Genomic DNA, 23,504 nt, shown 5'->3' with positions numbered 1-23,504 from the left:
ATATATTGCCTCATTCTTTTTTTGTTTCATGCAGTGCCTCAGGGCTGTAGGTAATTTTTTTTTTTTTGGGGGGGGGGGTCAGCTTTGGGTACACACAAGAGAATAAATAGGCTGTGGCGCATGCTGTGGCAGTTTCTTGCTACTGATATTGCACTCAGTGGTAGTGGCTTAAAACTTGAGCCCACTCACTGTGCACACGGTAACATATGCACAGTCCTTGTACCCACAAAATATGCATTCATTACTGTACCACATGCGAGAGTCTAGAAGACATGTAAAACCTTGCAACAATTATCTGTAAAAAATGAAACTCTCCCATTACATATTCTTTTCTCTCACAGCCTAACTTAGAAATAACTTAATAACATAGTAAATGACTACTTAGCAACAACAACTGTTGTACAATACAGCATAAAGAGTGTAGGGGTCAGGAGTATATAATGTACTTAGAGTAATTAGAACATTTCAATTCTGTTGTATTTTTATCGTAATGCACAGTGAAGAGAAAGTGGGAGTAAAATAAGCCCCATCATTGGTGTCAGTGGCAGTAATAGTGACTACAGGCATTTGTTTCACAGGCCACAATAATAATCTCTAGCATTGGTGTGAGTGACTGCAATAATAACCCCATACATTGTGGTCAGTGGACACAATAATAACCTCCAGCATTGGTGTCAGTGACTGCAATAATAATCCTCCAGTGTTGGCAATGTTAATTAACCGCTTTACCCCCACATTAGTGGTCAGTTGCATTGTAAATAAACCCCTTTCCCCCACTTTCCTCCCACAGTGCTGTCATTCTCACCGTCTACACACTCATTGGTTTTCAGCAAAAAATTTGAAAAAAGTGTCATTGACTTTAATGATTTCACCCAGGCTGGCTCAGGTTAGGCAGGTGCAGTCATCACAAAGTGGCTGCCTCAGGATACGACTGTGTCTCCAAGCCTCAACCTTCCTGCCTGCATACACACTCCACCCCACCATCGACCCATGGAAAACATTGACATTGCAAGCTGGGGCTAGTACCTGGGGTTGGGAGAGGGTGGAACCAGCAGCCCACCTGCTGATTGGGGCTTTCTAAATGAACACCCTTGAGGGGTGTGGACCCCCCTCTTATCTATACCCCTGCAGTTCCTCGTGCCTCTGTATATGTTGCATGTATTGTCTCATGCATCAATTCTCTATTCCATGTGGTTCCTCAGACCTCTGCTGCAAGCAGTGCCTTATACTTATGTTACATGCAGCTCTCTATGTCTTCTTCTAGCATGGACTTGCTTCACACCTCCCTATTACACTCAAGGCCTAAGTGAAGCCAATCTTCAATCTCTTAAGGTGTCCATACACCTTACAACCATCGCAAGACTTTTGTCTTGCGATGGTTGTAAGCTAATTAAAAGCTTGTACGATCTGCCCATCTTGGACAGGCAGATCGTGCTTGCGATCATCGAAAGCCGCCCCCCTGAGGAGCGGGCTTCCGATGACTGCAATGCTGAACAGGCAGTGTGCGCTTGCACACACCGGCCTGTTCGGCGTTTGTCTCCCGAGCATGCCACAAACCCGCCGACAATCGTACGATTCTCGGCGGGTTTTGAAACATGCTCGTTAGACAAAAGACGTGCGACCGTACAGTATTATCGCGGGATTTCCCGCGATTATCGTACGATCGCGGGATTTCCCGCGATTATCATACGATAATCGTAAAGTGTATGGGCATCTTTACAGATCTAAAAGCGCCATTAGGATCTTCAACATCTGACTCTACCAGGAGTTTTGGATGCCTATGCATCCCTGCTGCTCTGTGTGGTTCCACTCACCAGCCGCTACATTCTTGCAGCTCTGCCTGTGTAGTTTTTTTTGTTGTCAAACATTGAATATTAAAGATCTCTGTATAATAAGCCACAATTGTTTCCCTAAACACACTTTTATAAACAATATAGCTACACTCACTATGACAGAAGTACTCTTGGAGACTTAAAGTGACATTAAAGGCAAAAAAAAAATTCCCTCACCCCAACGTTAATTAAAGCACTTACCTTAAATGATGTCTTTTAATCCGATCATCTTCTTTCCTGTAGTTTTCAGCCTTCTCTCCAGCGCTGTGGCGAATCTCTGTTCCAGCGCTGACTCCTCTGAGCTTGCTGGCACGTACTCTCCCACGGTGTCTGCATGCGGGTGCAAGCGTCCATTGACTTACCTTGTGTCTTTCCTCGCGTCCCGGCCGAAAATGTGAACTGCGCATGCACCCGCCCCAAGATGCTTTGCGGCCACCCGTGCAGTTTCACATTTTTGGACGGCAGCAGTAGATATACAGTATGCAAAAAAAGCTGAGGGTTTAGAAACTCTTTAATAATAATATTTTGCTAACAAGAGAATGAACCGAGGCCCATAACAACCAATAGAAAACTTCACATTGCTGCAGGAGTGACAGAAGCTGATTAGTCCCTAGGGGCAGCAATCAGAAATTAAATATCATGATATAATGAGCAATGTTTTTGTGCACATAGCAATATCATTATGGCGCCTAAAAGTACTGCATGTATTGTTTTAGTGAAAATCTATAATGAAAGTCCTAAAGAAAGTTCTAAATAAACAAGCTGATTTAATATCTACTCTGCTGTAGTATTGTTTAGCAGTGATCTCATGTAGCACATCCCAGAACACGGCCTAGACATGACAGGAAATATGGTCTCCAGAACAATGGGAGTCACATGACTACCCTGGCTCTGCTCAGTAGATGTGATAGGAACAGAATAAATATCACTTTAACCTTCAGGATTTCCTACCCACCCAGAATCAATGTTTGGGTAATGTCTGTTCTCTGTTCTGAATTTCCAGTATCCAGTCAGTGAAGTTAAGTCTGTTGTATGACATTTAGTTATCCTGCAAGGGAAATATATGGAGTGCAGAGATTTCACTAAAGAGATCTCCATTGTAGTCACCTGACTATTTTAGCTTTTTAATCACTATAAGTAGCAAAAGAGGTTTTAGTCAACACATTAAATCAATCAGGGAGTTAATGATGTTATACAGCAAATACTGCAACTTTGCTAAAGCCAGATTGTTCACTTTATTTAGTTAAATTGACAGGAGCCAAATCTTAAAAATACTTTGAAGTACCTTAACTATTAACAAAAATGTATCTTATTTGTGTATCACTCGGCTGTAGATCCTCAGACTACAATCTCAATATAAATTAGTAAACAAAACGTGACTTTGTAGTCCATCACAGGAGTGAGCTTGGAGCGGTGCCTACTTTACAACACACACAGAGACCATGGGGAATAAAATACCCTCCAGAAGGAAGGACAGTATCAGCATGGATTCAAAGATGATTTGAGGATACACAAATAAGATTTAATAGAATTAAATAAGATTTAATAAGAATTTTGTTAATAGTTAAGGTACTTGAATGCATTTTTAAGGTTTAACTCCTCAGTTTGGTGTCACTTTAAAAGCAACCCTGCGGGAAGATTTTAACCTGTCCTGACTGTTTTTTTTAGTCCTGACTGGAATGACCGTTTGATGTGTTTTTTAGCAGATGAAGTAATCTCAATAGAAAAGGCCCCTTTAGATACCTTCTTGCATCCTAACATTCCTTCAGAGAGTCTCAGAAACCCCAAAACCCAGTGGCTATAATAAGCAAATAGCTGTCATGGCTTCCGTAGTCACTCGGTGCCACTAGCAGTCAGTAGCTGCCTGCTCCCATTTTCTGAACCTTTCTTTTGTCAAGTGATGCCTCAATTTGAATTTGTCAGCCTTCTGAAAATACTACTTGCCTTGCTCTCAAGTTCATCATCTAAATTCACTACTTAATAAGTTACTGGCCAAAGCAAGTGCATAACTGAACTCTTAATCTGCTTACTATTTTCAAATTGGAGATCAACTAATAGTGTATTTACAGAACTGTTAAAAATAGCAGTACAGGTAGAATCTAAATGTGGCACTGCAATTTATTTTGTACTACAGTTAAAAATTATTTTTCAACAACAATTGATCCCCCCATGCTTTTTCAGCAGTTTGGTCTTTACTGCCCATGCAAATTGTGCAATTGTTCAAGAATACTACTTTTAAGCCAGAATTCGATGCCAGAATCGATGCTGGGGAGCTTCATAAAATGCACAGGCGTGCGCAGCCTATTGCATTAGGGTGTGCACAGGGGCGTAACTAGAAATCACAGGGCCCCATAGCAAAATGCTGTATGGGGCCCTTGGATTTCTAGTTACACCCCTTGAAGAGCCCACTTGAGAACCCACACAGCTCACCTGAAGGTGACCCTGCAGAGCCCACCATATACTTTCTATGGTGGGCTCTGCAGGGTCACCCTCCGGTGGGCTGGTCACACTCCTTACCTGTTTGCCTCTTCATCCTCCGTCGCCAGACCCACTCCCTCCTCCTTCGCCGGGCCCGCCTCCTTCTCTGCTGCTGACCCTGGGCCCCGCCTCCTCCTCCCCTGCCGGATCCAGCCTCCTCCACCGCCGCTGCTGGCTCTAATTGACTCAGCAGCAGCTGTGGAGACGAACGCAGCGCTGCACAGATCACCGACAGTGATCTGAACAGCGGCGCGTTCGAAGCCATAGCAACCCAGGCGGCCCTCATGGCATCAGGGGGGTGTCCTGGCCGGGCCCCCCCGTGCCCGGGCCCCATAGCGGCCACCTGGGTCGCTATGGCGATTGTTACGCCACTGGGTGTGCACACAAAAGTACAAACACACGTGTGTGTATATATATATAGATATCTATATATATATATACATACATACATACACAGACCTGAGGCATCCCAGATTCACATCTCTTCAACTGCCCCTTACCTCTTCCAGCAGGGGTGCAGTAATGAAGCAGGGAGCCTGGCAGGTGGTCATGTGACCACCCACCCGGCTTCCTGTTTGGATGGGAAACTGCAGCCACACTCCCTTGCAGATTCCCAGGCACTGAGGACGGCAGCTGTTATGTAAGGAACGTAAGTGGCAAGTGCTACTGCACTCTGTATCGCTGAGCCAGCCACAGATAAATCTTTGTGATCTCTCTACTGGCTCAGTGACTAAAAACACGGTGCCTGCTGTTGTGGTTTCAATGTTGCGCTTGGGATGATTAGGGTGCGCCCAGGCGCACCCAGCACACTCTGTGCGCACACCTATGTATTCATGACAATACTTCAAGCAAAGGCCAGCAACAGACAGATTGTCTTTTAGGAAATGTCTTTCTATCATGTTCATGTCTCTGTATCTCTTGGTATCTCATGTAATGTACCCTGAATTTTTTACCACATCTTTAAAAGATAACCGCAACTAGCAATGAAAAAATCAGTAATATTAATATTGCATATATAATAAGGTGTAAACTTGATAAGGTGTAAACTGAATATTTTAGAAAAAAGAGGTTTAGCTTTACCCAAATATTAGTGGTAGGTAAATCCTACTCATGATCATGAGCATGCTAGATTCTATTCAATATTGAATTTTCTGTGTACAAATATTTTAGGTTTCTCTTTTTGTTTTTATGAGTAGACTGATAGCATTCAGTGTTTCAATGCTTAGCTTTTCACGAAAGCTATCCCTCTCTTGAGCAAGGGCTATTGCAGTGACCAAAATATCATAGGTCTGTGCCTAGTAAAAGGAGCAGCAATCAGGTCAAATTACTTTACAACCAACTGTATCATTAAATAAATTATTATTACTATCATCATCATTTATTTTAAATTAACATTATTAATATTCTCTTATTCCATGCTAAAACCCAAAGTAATAAATCAACCAGGTTAAAGGAGAACTATGGGGTTAAGGCTTTTCCCCATAGTTCTCCTTAGGGTAATGGGAGGACACAAACTAGCGTCCTCCCATCACCCTAGGCTCAGTATACCGCGAGCTGTAGCTCGCAGTATACTGAGATGCCGCAGCTGAAGCGGATCCCGACAATTGTGCCGGGATACGCCCAGCTGCGTGACTGACAGCTGGCTCTGCCTATCTAGAGGCAGAGCCAGCTGTACCCGCCCCCTCCCCCGTCCCTTCCGCCAGTCAGTGCTGGCGGATTGGAGCGGGGAGGGGGGAATCCAGCCCCTCCCCTGTCACGGCAGAGAGCCGTGACAGGATCGGGAGGTGAGCGAACGCCGGTATGTGTTCGCTCACCTCCCGATCTACTGAGCCAACCTGTGACAGTCTCATTGTCACAGGTCAGCTAGAACTATGAGGTGAGTGAAAAGCACTCACCTCATAGTTCTCCTTTAAATATAAAAATAAGGCTGTGTCTATAAAAAAATATATGTAAGAATGATTGATTGATTTATGAATAAACACAGATGAAATATTAATCTAGGACATGTGAAAATGCTGTAAACATATTTTTTTCATGCGGTGGACACTGAAGACATCATCCTGTGTAATATGTCTCTTGGCTGATGTCATGGTTCATACACATTCATACTTTGAGACTTTCCTTGTGTTCTTTCTTTTCATTCTGATCGTCAGTTACTTGCCACCTGTTCTCCAGGCTTGAGCTAAAATTACCTGAATGCTCTAGGCTGTGCACACATCTACAATATACTATGTTCAGCATATTTTCTGGAGCTGAATGTCACTGGAACTCCATGTACACAAAGAAATGTTCCCAAGGTGGTGTTTTCATCAGTAGCCACCTGTTTTTCTTTAAATGTAAGAGTTCATGCTTTAGAGGTCAAGTCAAAGCTGTGGCATGGAAAAGAGAGATAAAAGGGTCAATTCACAAAGGTGATGGGCATATGGAATCTTAATTTTACTGCACAAGAGAATTTAAAGTGACACTAAATTTAGGAGTTAAATCTTAAAAATCAATTCAAGTACCTTAACTGATAACAAAATTTGTTCAAAGAAATACGTTTTTGGAATGTTGAAATTTGTTTGAATTTCTAATAGTTAAATTGACAATCAATTTCAACCATAGTGGCTAAAGAAAAATATCAATGGGCAGTAAGGAAAATTTTCCTCGAACAAATTAAATTCTAACTGTGGATGTGTTTTTCATCCAGAAATCATTCATTTCCAAATAGAATGTTACAATAATGTTAAAATAAAATGCAGTTTTGAACGACAGTGATAAGTCTGTGATGACATTATCGCATGTTCTAACCAGATTTTTTTGTATGAACATTTGTACAAAAAACTACCAGTGTATGGCCAGCTTAAGGCAGTGCAATTAGTCAAGTCGTTAACAATCGCACAGCATTTTAGGATGCCTTCTGTATTCCTTTCCATGTACAGTGCTTTCAAAAGCCATGACTACAGCTAATCATTGTTCATAATATCTGCAGATTGACAGTCTTGACTCTAGGTGCAAGCTAGAGCAGCCTTTCTCAACCTGGGTTCTATTTGCTGGGTATCTATTTACTCGTCGTAGCCTCATCTTTTATATTTTACAAAAAAATGGTTATTATATTGTGTTTTTGGGCACTAAAATTAACTTAAGTGCATTTTTTACAAAATGTTTGGGTTTGATAAAGAGTTGGGATAATATTGCAAGACATACAAATTTGCAACTGCCACCATTTTGTTCTACAGGGTCTTTGCTTTCAGAAAATATATCATGTTTGAACGTTTTAAGTAATTGCGAGGCCAAAAATGTGGATTATAACATGTGTGCACAAAACGCAGAAACAGGCCTTGGCAGCAAAAGGGTTAAACTGGGGTGCATCAAAAATGTGCATACATTTAAAGGGTGATGTGACTAAACAAAGGTAGGGGAACACTGCGCTAGATCATGCTTCTAGTACCACAGAATTTCTTTTTTTTATTAAAAACATTTATTGCACTTATCCTTTTTGCCCCCTTTCCTCAGCTCATTCAAATTACTTTATACTTTTCTATCTTTTCTAAAAGCTTCACATTGTGGCCTACTAAGCAACACATAGCACCTGTCCAAGTTCTTCAAGACATCAGCCATGCATACAAGCATTTTTATCACAAAGGCTTGGCCTAAACTGAGTTTTAATTGTTGGGTGGGACTCTCAATAAGAAGCTCTGTTTTTGTGTGGCCATTTTACTGTTAGCATGATCTGTTCCTCAGATATCCTAGTGACTGAAGAAAGAAAAAACCTGTTTTGTAACAAAATGATTAACAATTAACTTTTAAAAAGTTAATGCATGAATGCAGCTGTTCTACCTCTAGGCCATTTGTCCTGTCAACTTGACAGGGCGAGGCAGCCATTGGACGCACGCCCCCAGCATCACAGGCGTCCTTGGTCAAAGCCCTGCACTTGTGAAGTGTGTTCTCTCCCCTGTCTCATGATAGACTGCAATCTCACATTTAGTTTACGAATTTGTATTGAAATTGTGGTCCATCACGGGAGCGAGCTTGGAGCAGAGGCTACTTTACTGCACACAGAGGAACCAATGGGAACAAAAGTAGCCACCCTCCAGAAGCAAGGACAGTGTCAGCACCAATTCAGAGAGAGATGATTTGAGGATCTACAGCTGAGTGATACACAAATATGATACATTAATATTAATAGTACCTGAATGCTTTTTTAAGATTTAACTCCTGAGTTTAGTGTCACTTTAGGATCACTGAAATGATGTGTCATTTGTAAATTACAAGTGACATTACACTGACTTTGGAACTCATCAGGAAACATTTGTCTGGCTTGGCTGGTATGTCCAACAGAGTTACACTACAATGAAGGTATGTGTAGATAATTAGACTGTTCTCTTCCTTAAGCCACACTGCCATCTACAGTCAGCATAAGTATTAAATATTTATTGTGTATTTGTCCAAACACTTTTTCATCTATCCAAATACCAACTGGGATATGAAAAAATTGCTTAGAAATCGCATAACATAAGCAACTGTTGCACAAGCCTTTTTTTATTATTATTATTTTTATTATATATTGTTTTGATATACAAACCTTGTAAGTTCTTTGCTAGTATGCCTCAGAGCCTACATTTTTAGGCCTCATTCACACTGTACTCGGCCGGCACGTACAGCTCCGTGCTGCGTGCAGGACCGTATCGAGCAGCTCCCGGGAAGGACAGGTGCTGCGTGTGATTAGTACGCAGCCCCCGTCCTTCTCTATGGGACTGATTACGCTCACCCCCAAGTGCAGGTCTGTTGGGGTGCATGTTTCCTGGCTCGGACGCAGACAGGATCCACCCTGTCACGTCAAGTACGCTCACCTGCACGGACGTGCAGGGCTGGTGAGCGTAGGGGGGTGTACGGCTGCGTAGTCCCATAGAGAAGGACGGGGATACGTACTAATCACACGCAGCACCTGTCCTTCTCGGGAGCTGCTTGATACGGCCCTGCATGCAGCACGGAACTGTACGTGCCGGCCAATTACAGTGTGAATGATGCCTTAGATGAGGTACAGTATAATTGTTATCTTTAAACTCTGTATTTTTTCAGGGGAAAAAAAGAAATGAGCATTGATTCAATATGAAACCTTCTTAGATTGTAAGCTCCTTGAGGGCAGGGACTGATGTGAATGTACACTGTGTAAAGCGCTGTGTAAGTTGTCGGCGCTATATAAATACCTGAAACCAATAAATAAATTATGATGAGGATTATTATTATTATTATTATAAAACGACATTTGGACTTGAATCTGCTAATGTCGTCATTTTTTTTACAAATATTTTTACAAATTGTTGCTTCCTTCCTTTCCTCAAATGTAATTTCTTGCTTTTGTGATTGGTTACTTCTTCTCTCAGACTTCTGCACTGAGATACATAGTCAAATTACATTTCCCCCCCAGTTTTTTTGAAACAAATCTCTAAAGATGGCCATTAGATATGAGGCTGAGCCTTGGTATGAACCCAGTTCGCCAGGCCCGTTCAAAACAAAACTCTGACCGCCACCCCCTCCTTCCTGCCCAGTTAATTGTAGGGAGGCGCACTGCCTGCCATGCTGCTGTACGTCACAAAGGGACAGAGAATGCCCCAGCGCAACAGCCGATTTTGATTTGGGTCGAGAGGAGGGGATGGCGGTCAGAGTTGTGAACTGGATTGGGTGAACAAAGGCAAACTGGGTTCGCACCAAGCCCAGCCTCATACACCCAATTTCCCTGCTTAACAGCTTGGATGGGGGGACCTATCTTGACAGGCTATTGCATTCCGACAGCAGGCACCCACAGTTTTCAGACCGGCTCCTTTGATAAAGGTCAGTTTTTTTACAGACTGATGCCGCAAGAGCCACACACAGCACAAATTTTGGCCTGCCGAAATTAAGCTCAGTGTGTGACCCTTTTGGTAATCTTATGAGTCACTTCTAGGGGCTAAGCTACATTCGCAATTATAATTTCCTGTAACTGAGAAATGTAACCACTTGCTGCCAGTCACTTCATTAGACTAAACAGGGAATTTAAAAATAAGTTAAACTATGCTGCAGACATCACTAGTGTTTAATTGCTATGGGTAGCAATCGAAAGCAAACAGATCGAATACATGGCTTCCTATGGAACAAGCTACACAATTGGTATTCAGTAGCATCTTGTAGTGATCAATCACACATGACAGGATTGTGTTTATCATGCGAGATTGATTGCTATTTGACATTGAAAGGCGGCAGCAGAGGACACGCACACATTTAAGATTTTCTCTGTTGTCAATATTGCAAAAGAACAGTGCATGCTAGGATGGCAGGAACACCTAATATAATGTGAGAAAATAATAATGTGGGAAATGCACGTCCTTCATAGCTATCTTTCAGAAGGCAAAGAAGCAATCAATACCAGTGTTGGTTTTTCAAAAATTTGGGGGCAGCATCTGATTGGTCTCATGTGCGTCAAAGACCCTGTTGTGTTTTGATATATATGTATATATATATATAGTTTAGTTAAACATTAGTTAAAATTCTCAAATCTGAAAGCAAGAAGGTTTTTGTTGCATAGGAGACATACTATTTATCTTCTACAATAAATTATTCTTATCTGCCTCCTCATACGTTGTTTTCACTGTACACTGAGCTTCACATGCAAAGCTCAGTGTACAATCCTGGCTTCTGCTATTCACCAGGATGAAATAACTTCCATGCGGGTGAGGTAACATCCCAGCCTGGACAGTCAAAGTTGGCCTTAGATGTCCCCTGACCCTAATGGAAAAAAAGCCATTCAAAATGGCTGAAGATCCTAAACTCAGATAATGCAGACAAGAAGATGTCAGATGCAAGGAAGCTTGCGCATGTCGCACCTCTGGATCGGAGGTGAGTATAGTTCCACTTTAAGGTCCCGTTCACACCACCTCTGTGCATTGATCGCATGGTTCTTTGTGAATAATGCACGTACTGCAAAGCCACTTTGCATGCACTATTTTTTCAAACGCACGGTAATTGCGGTACACGCATTGTGGCACGGCTGATCGCACTGCAGGCAGGAAGTGCATTTGGGGTGCCATTCAAATGAATGGCATGCAACGCATCTCCCACACTGTAATCTCACGGGATGTGCCTTGTGCAGTGCTGTGTGCAGGCCCGGATTTCCGACAAGGCCACCGAGGCCCGGCCTCGGGGCGGCAGAGCGCCGACGGGCGGCAGCGGTGACCTTGTGGGGAAGTTGCGGGTGCCGGTGATCGATCAAAACTACGAACTTATCGAGTTGTGGGACCGCATGACTTCCTCTTTGCTGTGTGTTAATGGAAACGTGTGGTTAAAGCACGGAGGTGGTGTGAACAGGCCCTTATGCTAGTGACAGACTGCATCATATAGTATGTGCAACTTTCGATTTTGCCCATAGTTCCACGTTAACTAAAGACTTTATAGTTTGTACTATTACTATACTTCATATAGAGAAACTGAACAAAATAAACATCACCTAAATAAAAACATCGGGGGTAGATATTTCATCACCTATAACTATGTTTCCTATCATTCCAAATGTAGCACAGTATGTACAGAAAGTATGAAAAGATAGTATAATAATAATATTTAAAAAAATGCAGAGCAAGAAAATGATGCCAGATATGCATTTTTCACTTGTTATACCCCCAATAATGTTTAAAATGTGCATATATATATATATATACGTTGCTGAATCGTGCACAAGTTGTTTTGTGTAATAAATGAAAATGTCTCAGAAATGAATCATTTTTGGGTCACGACTTAATGACCAAGGAAAAATGTGGGTCCCGAGGTTACACAGGTTGAGAACCACTGTTCTAGAGAATGAGATCTCTGATGAAATGTATCCGTTTGAATTAGACAGTATCAGTTTTAAATTCACAAGTGAATGAAATAGTTGTGTTGCAATATAAATATGTTTAGTTTGTCCATGTGTTGCAAGATGCAGCATGCTTGCAAATAATCTGAGAAGAACATGAGTCACCAATGTCACAGGAACAGAATGTGCTCTGCTGAAATTCATTCAGCATGAATATAGCTGTCTGATATGTTTCAGTCTAACATGGTCCCAACAACTTATTGATAGTTTGAAATAACATAATAGTCTTGAAAAAAAACTAAGGACAACAATATGCGTTTTGATTTCCATTGGGTCCTTTTTTTTAACAAATATTATATTTTAAATTATTCTAGACAATAGAAAGTCTTCATACCATGTTTTTTATATTTATTGTACATATTGATTGACATTATTGCACTTGTCACACAGTTTGGCTTTTTAAATCTTTAATTTAAACTAATAAAAACATGCATATTATATATTACTCAGTACTAGAAAGGCAGTGATGGCTCCATGCAGTCATGGTAAAGTACATGTGGCTTTCGTCTCTTAGGGAAAAAAAGCAAGATCATTGAGCCAAAACCTCTCTCTCCTTTTGGATAAACACTAGGGCACTCAGTCCTAAACATATTCTCCATATAAGTTACCGTAACAGCAACTGACACGTACTTTAGCTCAACACAGAATTTTCTGTGTCTGCATGAGCCGTTCAAGCTAAACACCAGTCAAACAGTTAAATACACAGCTAATACACATATGTAAACTGTAGTCTGTACAATATATTTATTATTTTCTCAAGCACCTCTGTGATTTATATACAGTACCTCTACCAGACATAACAACCAGGAGTGTCACCACTTCCTGTAAAAATGACAGTAGCGTAACTTCCCTACCTGCAGCCTGGCATTTGAACAATGAGGGAGCAGCAGCACACTGAGCAGCCAATGGGGTTGATTTACTGAAGGGAAATAGGCTGTTCGCTTTTCAAGATAATTTTCCCTTAGCTTTGTGAGTGTGGTGAAAGTTCACCTTGCAAAGAATACCCAATCACAAGCAAGGAAAATAAAACAAAGTTTTTTTGCTTGATCATGATTGGATGATGCAAGACATAAGAGCTTCACCTCATTCACTAAGGCTAGGGGAAAATTCCTTTGCAAAATGAACAGCCTATTTGCCTTAAGTAAATCAACCCCATTGACTCTGCTCTTGCCTCCTGTCAGTATGTTCCCTTATAGCACATATGCATGCAACAATGTCTGATTAGCATCCAGCTTCTCTCTCCTAGTCTGAGTGCTGCTGTACAAGGGATGACAGAAGGTTCGTATGTAAAACACATTTAACCATTTCAAAGGAAAGCATAAGTGCAGTAAATGATGTTTGCATATCTGCCTGACGTTCAAATATTAATACAGTGTATGTGCTTCCTGTGATTTATTTACTCTGCTTCTCATGGTTCTTGTAATCCTAAACACCTATAGCTATTTTACATTTCACAAATGTATTTTACAAAAATAAAATAAGATCAGTAATTTTCATTTAAGATAAAAATATGCAAACAGGATGACATGGATTTTGTGATGAGTGCCTGTACCATACATGAAATACACTGACTGCTGCTTCTGTTCCACATGAAGAATCAGTTATGGATTTAATATGACGTCTTCACAAATGAGCCCATGATGTTCTTAAGTCAATTTTCACATGGTCTCAACTACAGAGGGATTTTCATGTAGAGCGTTGGCTGTGTACATGTTTACTGATTCAGTTATAAGCAACATATTCCATAAGTCTTTGGGGTATATTTAATTTATAAACTTTTTCGACTGCTCCCTGACCGAGGGCTTCTCTGAGCTTGAGTCTGCACAACTGAGATAAACTTCTAGGCATCTCTGAAATTGAACAGAAAAAAAAGGTAAGTGTCAGGTATAAAGTTTATCTAGTACTGTGTATAATATAAAAAGACATGAGTTATTTTTGTTTTCTGTCAGCAGCACTAGAAGCTTACATGCACACATTCTGCTTTAGAGCCTCAGTGAACATGCATAGACATCAAAGACACTGCACACACAATCAGAGAACAGACACACTGCACACACAGTCAAATCACAGACAATGCACACGCAGTCGGATCAAAGACAATGCACACACAGTCAAATCACAGACAATGCACACGCAGTCGGATCACAGACAATGCACACGCAGTCGGATCACAGACAATGCGCACGCAGTCGGATCACAGACAATGCGCACGCAGTCGGATCACAGACAATGTGCACGCAGTCACAGGACAGATACTGCGCACGCAGTCAGAGCTACGCAGTCGGATCACAGACAATGCGCACGCAGTCGGATCACAGACAATGCGCACGCAGTCGGATCACAGACAATGCGCACGCAGTCGGATCACAGACAATGCGCACGCAGTCGGATCACAGACAATGTGCACGCAGTCACAGGACAGATACTGCGCACGCAGTCAGAGCACCAAGACAGCGCACGCAGTCAGATCACAGGCACACCGCACACGCAGTCAGAGCACAGGCACACCACGCACGCAGTCAGAGCACAGGCACACCGCGTATGCCTGCAGAGCACGGGCACAGCCTGCACTCAGGCAGAGCACAGGCACATTGCGCACTCATACAGAGCACAGGCACACCGTGCACGCAGTCAGAGCAAAGACATTGCCCACACAGGCAGAGCACAGACACTGAGCACTCTGGCAGAGCACAGGCCCACTGCGCACGCAGGCAGAGCACAGGCACATTGCGCACTCATACAGAGCACAGGCACACCGTGCACGCAGGCAGAGCACAGACACTGCCCACGCAGGCAGAGCACAGACACTGAGCACGCAGGCAGAGCACAGGCCCACTGCGCACGCAGGCAGAGCACAGGCACACTGCGCCTGGTGCTCTGACTGCACCAGGTGCAGTGCGTAAGTCTCGATACATATGTAAAGAGTGGTTTTTATGTACATACCCATACAGCAGCATCTTCAGCCAGTCTGTCATTGACTTCTACAGGTTGGCTGCATGCAGCTGTATGGCACCCCTGTCACTCCTAGCATAGAGCAGTGCACCGGAAAATGTGCTGTACGGCCCTCTTGCAGTCGTGTGCAAGAGCCCAAAAACCTTTGACAATACTACATCCCATGCATGCCAACTAAGGAAAACTATTTACAACTTACATGATTGTTTATCATGTAAAATCTTGATGTATCCCGTGATCTGATGTATCTTATGACCTTGTAACACACACAAGAAATATATTAACTTACTTTCATAGTATTCAAAGCATTTAGCTGTCGGGCTGTTTGGCCAGCTGTAATCTGAAGGGCTTTTTCCACGATTGTCCCTTGCATAGACATTTCCTCCAAAGTCAACCAGCATCTCAATCAGATCCTTGTTTTTCACCTTTGCAGCATGATGCAGTGCTGTCTCGTGAAGCTTTGCTGCATTTACCTTTGCTCCTTTAGGTAAAACAAAACAAAAAATTACAAGTTAATTAACACTAACGTTAATAAAAACCACTTTGATAAACACTTTAAAAAAACCAAAAGGGGTTTTAGTGGTTTTATTAGAGAAAAATGGGTCGAATCAGAGGTGACCCAAAATTCACAGATTTATTCACTAAAGGGTGAAGAGTTTGAAGAAGGCAGTAGAAGTGAACAATCTAGGACAACATAGCTGAACTGGAAAGTGAGCTGAATTGGAGAATTTTTCCAAATCTGCTATGTTGTCCTAGATTGTTCACTTCTCCTGCCTTCTCCAAACTCTTCACCCTTTTGTGAATAACCCTGTTAGTCTTACATTTCCCTATAACGTTTCCTAACAAGTGATATTTTACACCTTCACAGTCAAAATTAAGCATTTTTGTTAAAGAGAAATTCCTGGGATTACATTAACCACTCACTGAACTGCTGTTATCCACTAAACACTGCAAATGTGTACAAATCACAATATCCACTCACTACGCCATTAATTAAAGACCATGCAGCCCACTGCCATCAAAATTCACACAGCTGCTTATATGTATAGTGAGCTGGTATGCTTTCTGTGACCTGTGCAGTGTGACTTTCTCTCTGCTTAATTCATATCCAATCAAATGTAAAATTCCAAGGCAGGTAGGAATATAAATGGTGGCTGTAAGGAAATTATTAGTATCGACACTTTGACGCATCAGGCTTTCTGTTTGTGAGCGATAGCAAAGAGTCTGTAATTGGGTGTGTTTGGGAATATCTGTCCTTCCCTAAGAACGTATGCTAAAACAGGTTCTGAAATCATTGTATTACCAATGCAAGTGAAGTGGAGTGAACTTGTCTATTACCACAGTGCCTGGATGAAAAATAATTGAGGTCTGGAGCAGACAGGCCTCATTTTTCATCATTTGGACTGGGAAGTAACTATAAAGTAGACATTCAGGAAAAGCACAAAATTCACTGCAGTGCAGTGTGCTATACCGCGTTTTTTATTGCGTTCCGGGCTGTTTTTGGTTAAAAAAAATGTTTTGTTTTTTTTTTTAGTTTAAAATGGGCTTTCAGTGCGTTCTAGGGCGTTTGCATGCATTTTTGATGCGTTTGCATGCGTTCCAGAGTGTTCCAGAGCAGGAAAAATAGGGCTTGCTGAAGTTTTTTTACATGCTCTGGAACTGAACGCTGCGGTGTGAACTAGAGCCCAAAATACCATTGAAATACATTGGATGCAGTTTTGATCCGGTCTGTAACTGCTCTGCTCCTGGAACGCACTTGGTGTGAACAAGCCCTAAGACTGTATCTTTTGTATACAGTATCAGGCTAGGTTCAGACCTAGGCGATTTATTGCTCGAATTGAGTCGCGCGATATTCCACAAAACACAGAGTCGCATTGAAGTCAATAGAGGCTGTTCAGACCGTTGCGGTTTGTCGCATGGACAAAATCGCCTGTCGCGCAAAAAGGAGCTATTTTCGGGTGGTTGACTCGTGGTTTGGGTCCCATAGACATCTCTATGCATTAAAAAACCGTGCGGTTTTCAAAGAACAGTCGCGCAAACGAAAACGCATGAAAACCGCTCACCTGCTCAGTTGCCCAGGTGTGAACCTAGCCTCAGGTGAAATAGTAATGTACCACAATGTTTTGGGCCTCTTTCTGGAAATTAAATTTCATTTCAGATTAAACTACATTGAACTACTGTACATTAAAATAACATGATTTTAAAGTCTAGTTATTAAGCAACGTAACTTCTTGTTGCCAGCCTGACATCACTGATTGCTTTGGGAGGGGAAAAAAGTTCTGCTTCCCATGTCACCCAGTCTATCAGCAGTCAGGGTGTTGTACTGTTCATCTAGTTTTGGCACAGGAGCCAGCAAAATGCATTGAAAACGTATCACTGTGAATAGATGATAGATGATGCATATACTGTATATGAGGCGCCTGACCACTAGACAGAACCCATCGTTGTCTTAATATCCACAGTAATGAGTTTTCAATGCAATTTCCTGGTGCCCATGCAAAACATAGATGAACAATGTGCTGAAAGCAAGGTGGGCAGACACCTGATGACACAGAGCAAAAAACAGAGTCTGAAGCGCTACAACCAATTGGATTGAGAGGTTGAGGGGTGTTGAAGCCAGAATGGCTTGAGGCACACAGGATGTGTGTGAAAAACTCCTCCGTTGTGACACCCAACGGAGGAGTTTAATAATAATTCCCCTCCCCCCCTTGTGTTTTCTTTTTCCCCCACCCCCGGGAGAGCGCTGTCACATAGGACTCGAGTCGTAAAACTTTCCGGACAACTGATGACAGACTGGGGAGTGGCAAGCAATTGGGGAACAAAGCTGCAGTACTGGAGTTTCAACACATGGGGGAGGATTTTTAAAGCATTTACATAGCGAACAACTTTTACAGCACATTATGGACACCAGATTGAGCCAAGGTCCATAGGAATGTTCTATGCTCCTCGGCTCTATCTAGTGGCCATAATGCACTGTGAATCTCATTCACAGAGCTGCTGGCTATGCAAATGCTTCATAAATCAACACCTTATTTACTTAAACACAAAAAGTTAACACATAAACATTAGTACAAATGACATTAAAATCTGGAGATATCATAAGCAGTTGGGCAGAGTAAAAAAAGTGGTTGCCTTGACAGAACATAAAGCAGCTGGGCAAGGTAAAAAAAGAACATATCTGGAAGGATAGAGAGTGAAAATGTCTAGGGAGACAGTTGAAATAGCTAGGTAGTGCTTTACAGACTGATTTTTACAAGGTAACAAGTAGATGGACATAGGTGGTCCTCTGCACCTGTTACTTGGTTTAAAAGGCATGTAGTCATTTCAATGTTATTTTTAGATAAGTCAAAGAGGTCAGCTTGATGAATATAATCTTTTGATTATGTGTTATTGGTCTAAAAAAAAGAAACATTTTTTAATGTAAACTTTGTAATTATATATCTATATATATGTATTTTAGGTAGCCATATTTACTCATGCGGGTCAACTAACTCACTGAACAAAAAGCATTACCTGTGTGGCTGATATTTTAACTAATCAACGACTAAGCAGGTTGGTAGAGTTTGCCCCGTAGTAGTTAATCTACAAATGACTATTTAAAACAACACAAATATAGAATGCTATATATAAAATTTGGGGATAAATATGGAGCAAAGGCGATACCACACCCTAAGACGAAATTATAATAATGTGACAAAGATAAGGGCTTTTAAGGTATCAAAAACACCACTGATATGGCACAGAAGTAGGTTCAGATTACATCTTTATTTTATATAAAAATATAAAAGAAAATTTGATTGTGCATAATAAAACACTTAAAACAGTGATCCTTCCTTCAAAAAAAAAGAACATATCTGGAAGGATAGAGAGTGAAAATGTCTAGGGAGAAAGTTGAAATAGCTAGGTAGTGCTTTACAGACTGATTTTTACAAGGTAACAAGTAGATGGACATAGGTGGTCCTCTGCACCTGTTACTTGGTTTAAAAGGCATGTAGTCATTTCAATGTTATTTTTAGATAAGTCAAAGAGGTCAGCTTGATGAATATAATCTTTTGATTATGTGTTATTGGTCTAAAAAAAAGAAAGCCTAAAGCCTACTGTCCTACTGATCCCATGAGATGGGCTGTGTGTGCTGTGGATGCTAAGGATTGCAGAGAAAAGAGACTAAGGTACATTCAGTCAACTTTATGATTTTAGCACAGCTGTAATGTATTGATATTCCTTTTTTTTAAAACTTATTTGTGGGTTTCACACGTTGCCTTCAAATTTCAGGTACAATATACATTTTCAGATGAGAAAGGCTAGAGCTATACAAGAACTTTTTACTAGCTCTATCACGCTACCAAAACTGCTTAGAATAGCAATTAATCACTAAACAGGTGGAACAAATAGTTGTTTATTGTGCAAGTAGAGTGCAGTATCAATCATTCAAGCATGATTTTGCAATGCTGTATTTGTGACAGATTACTAGCTTCTGTATGTTACCTACATAGCTTACTCCAGGGGTAGGCAAACTCTGGCCTCCAACTATAGTGAAACCACAGATTCCATCATGCATCTGCCTCTGGGAGTCATGCCTGTGGCTGTCAGAGTCTTGCAATACCTAGGGATTTGTACTTGAACCACAGCTGGAGGGCTGAAGGTTGTCTACACCCGGATTACACCATAGGGAGCCATATGTTTAATCTGATTAGCCAATCTTAGCAATCAAGTGCTAGCCCTTTCAGTAGCATGACTAAACTACTAACAATTGCCCATGTAGCTTATGTATTAGATTTCAATGCCTCCTATGCAATACACTTTACATTACCAAACAATTTAACTATAGTTTACAGATAAAAATCATTATAAAGGTCCCCACACACCTTACAATAATCGTACGATAATCGCGGGAAATCCCGTGATCGTACGATTATCGTAAGGTGTGTGGAGGCCGTGCGACCTCTACTACTGTAAGGTCGCATGACTTTAAACTTACGAACATGTTTCAAAACCCGCCGAGCATCGTACGATGTTCGGCGGGTGTGTAGCATGTTCGTAAGATAAAAGCCGGACGGGCCGGTGTGCGCAAGCGCACACTGCCCGTTCGGCATTGCGGTCATCGGAAGCCCACCCCTCAGGGGGCGTGGCTTGCAATCATCGCAAGTATGATCTGCCTATGCAACATAGGCAGATCGTACGTTTTTTTAAGTACCTTACAACCATCGCAAGACAAAAGTCTTGCGATGGTTGTAAGGTGTGTGCCCAGCCTTACAATGGTATGCTCTTAAATTGGGTGTATGGTAAAGAGACCCTGTTACCAGACCATTCATTTCACCATAACTATTCCCAAAAGATTATAAGTGCATTTAACATACGTTATGAATGTTATTTACCTGTAAAAGCCTTACTTGTGCAGACATCCAAAAGCCCTGAGACTGCTGCCTAGCTCTGCCATCTTGAATGTGATGTCAGCAGCCCCAGCAGACTCACTTAAGAAGAATTACCCTTCGGTCCTCCCCCAGCAGCTATATGTAGGGAGTTGCAGGGAGGGACGAAGATGCTGGGCCAGCATAGAGAGTCTCCTGGAATAGTCACATTTTTTAGCAAGTTCAAAGGCACTTTGATAGCGAATACAAAATAATTTATGGAAATGAAATATGCTGCAAGTGAGAATTTGAAAAAACTTGTACATACCTGCAACAAGTAAAATTTTGGCACAATCCAAGTGCTCCCTTGCACACGCTACATGTAGAGGGGTTCCAAAATGACAATCATGAGCTTCCAGATTTGCTCCCATTTCAACTAAAAGCTTTACACAGTCAGCACTGCCTGAAACATAAATTTACATTTCTGTATTGCAAAGATATTTCAATTAAAACATATTCTTTGTATTCTATCTTGACAAAACAACCGATATTCTTATCTACTTTATGTGCCCCTCTTAGTGATTGGCCCCAACTGATTGGCCCAGAATGTGTGTACAAAAGCAACTAACAGTGTATAAAAATTACAGGTATCAGTGGTCCGGAGTATGTAATATTCAGCACAATTTCCAAAGTGTGTAATATACAGTATAGCATTCAAAGTTATATGGTCTGTTACAGAGTATGTGATACACAACACAGCATTCAGACTGCGGCAGTCCTGATTATGTAATGTACAGCACAGCATACAGTGGCGTCATCTCGACTATAAAATATGCAGCACAGCATGTACAGTAGAGCATTCTGGAATATATAATGTACAGCACAGACTACAGAGTTAAACATTATGGCATACTGTATGTAATGTACTGCACTGCATACACAGAGATACCAAATGAGAGATATTAAAGGAGAACTATGGGGTCAGTGTTTTTCCCCATAGTTCTCCTTAGGGTAAAGGGAGGACACAAACTAGCGTCCTCCCGTTACCCTAAGCTCAGTATACCGCGAGCTACAGCTCGCAGTATACTGAGACGCCGCAGCCGGAGCGGATCCCGACTTAGATGACGGGATCCGCCCAGCTGCGTGAGTGACAGCTGGCTCTGCCTATCTAGAGGCAGAGCCAGCTGTACCCGCCCCCTCCCCCGTCCGTTCCGCCAGTCAGCGCTGGCAGATCGGAGCGGGGAGAGGGGAATCCAGCCCCTCCTCCTGCCACGGCAGAGAGCCGTGACAGGATCGAGAGGCGAGCGAACCCGGTATGTGTTCGCTCACCTCCCGATCTACTGAGCCGACTTGTGACAGTCTCATTGTCACAGGTCGGCTAGAACTATGAGGTGAGTGAAAAGCACTCATCTCATAGTTCTCCTTTAAGGAATTATATCAAAGTCCATTATGGGACACCATGATTTATAAAATGTTTAGAAAAGACCACTTATACAGGATATGACAAGATAGACCACGTAATAAAAATCTTCAAAAATTCAAACATGAGTAAGATATATATACTGTAACTAAAAGTAAAGCTGACCATACTTGTACTTCACTGTGCAGTTTTCCACCCAACAGATCAATCCACCAGGTTTCTTCGAAAGACCTTTCTTTCCACTGAAGACCTCACTATCTCTGTATTGGGCAATATAGCCAATCTGCTATTAGTCCTGCACTGTGCAGTCATCAATGGCCAGTTTAGTCTTATGAGTTATACTCACATGTGAGTAATTTTGAACCTTGGAACTAATTATGCTTAGCAAGGACATGTGCAGTTCACATATACTTTCTACCTTGCACCAAACTGCACAGTATGTACTGTAAGTAGATCTCAAACACATTTTTAAAATAGCCACATTATCCTTCTCGTCAATACAGGCTATATTTGGTAGCAGGGTGACTGAGCTAAGGGTGTGAACATCTGAAAGAGTGAAACTTTGTAATTAGTCAGAAGTCACTTTACAGGAAAGCCTATCATGTGGAATGAGCTGTATTAGTGCTCCTGTGTAATAGCAATGGGATAGGTAATCGGAAGGTTTAAAAATCTAAACAATACCCAGAGTATATTATTCTCTATCTCAATTATCTGAGGCAACCACTTTCTAATTTAGCTCAGTGTTTAACTGCAAAACTGGCTTGTGGCTTTTACTAAATGACTAACATTTGCAGCTTTTCTATATGTGTTTCCTGTCACAGGTTCTAAATTATGGGAGCCTGATCTAAAGAATGTAAGCACCTTCATCAAATACTTAAAATAGCAAAGTGATCACCTGGATCCCAATAGAATTCTTACACTGACGCATAAGAAACACTAATTTGAGCCCTGGAGATAGTTGAAAGACGGAGACCAGCTGCAGCACACTCACCACTCATACATGCTTCATGAAGGGGCGATGCTGTAAAAAGTGGAGGGTTCACTTTGGCACCATATTCCAAAAGCACCTTCATACATTCCAGACTGCGTCCAGCAGAGGCATCACACAGGGGTGTACTGCCATCAATATTCCTGGCATCCACCTAGTGAAAACAGAAAGTATATTATTACAACCGATGCATGTTCAAATGTGATAATTGCACATAACCCCTGATGAAGTCATTACTGACATAACGCGTAGGGCAGAGCTGAACCACAAAACCTGGAAGTGTCGGCAGAGAGAGGACTCGTGAAGCCTGGAATGCGACTGATAATATCCTAGAACAGTGGTGGCGAACCTATCGCACGCGCGCCACAGTGGCACACGAGCCTGGGCACGCGAGCCTAGGCAGGGGTGTCAAATTTGTATCACTTGACACCCGACACAGTACCGGGTGAGTAGTTTTTTCTACATTTAGCCCTGCTTTGGGCAAGCTTGGCTAAATGTACATCGGGGAAGCCGCCGCTCAATTAGTAGAAGTGGTCTCAGAGATCACTTGTATTAAGCCTGGTGGTCCATGGTGTGTGTGTGTGTGTGTGTGTGTGTGTGTGTGTGTGTGTGTGTGTGT

At 41.9% G+C, this 23,504-nt stretch overlaps 1 protein-coding gene across 1 annotated transcript in view; it reads right to left on the bottom strand.

Annotated features, from left to right (window-relative positions):
• Positions 1-13,866: 13,866 nt before the first annotated feature.
• ASB13 (ankyrin repeat and SOCS box containing 13) overlaps positions 13,867-23,504 on the bottom strand; it is a 13,417-nt gene continuing 3,779 nt past the window's right edge. The window contains exons 3-6 of the mRNA XM_018565767.1: positions 22,889-23,039; positions 20,806-20,940; positions 15,419-15,610; positions 13,867-14,027 (exon numbers count right to left, since the gene is read on the bottom strand). Coding sequence (XP_018421269.1) covers positions 13,900-14,027; positions 15,419-15,610; positions 20,806-20,940; positions 22,889-23,039 — 606 coding nt within the window. The 3' untranslated portion in view covers positions 13,867-13,899. The remainder of the gene's footprint in view (positions 14,028-15,418; positions 15,611-20,805; positions 20,941-22,888; positions 23,040-23,504) is intronic.

The sequence above is a fragment of the Nanorana parkeri genome, unplaced genomic scaffold, assembly GCF_000935625.1.
Source record: "Nanorana parkeri isolate BGI_ZX_2015 unplaced genomic scaffold, ASM93562v1 scaffold26, whole genome shotgun sequence".
NCBI classification, from domain to species: Eukaryota; Metazoa; Chordata; class Amphibia; order Anura; family Dicroglossidae; genus Nanorana; species Nanorana parkeri.
This window is presented reverse-complemented; position numbering and strand designations above follow the sequence as displayed.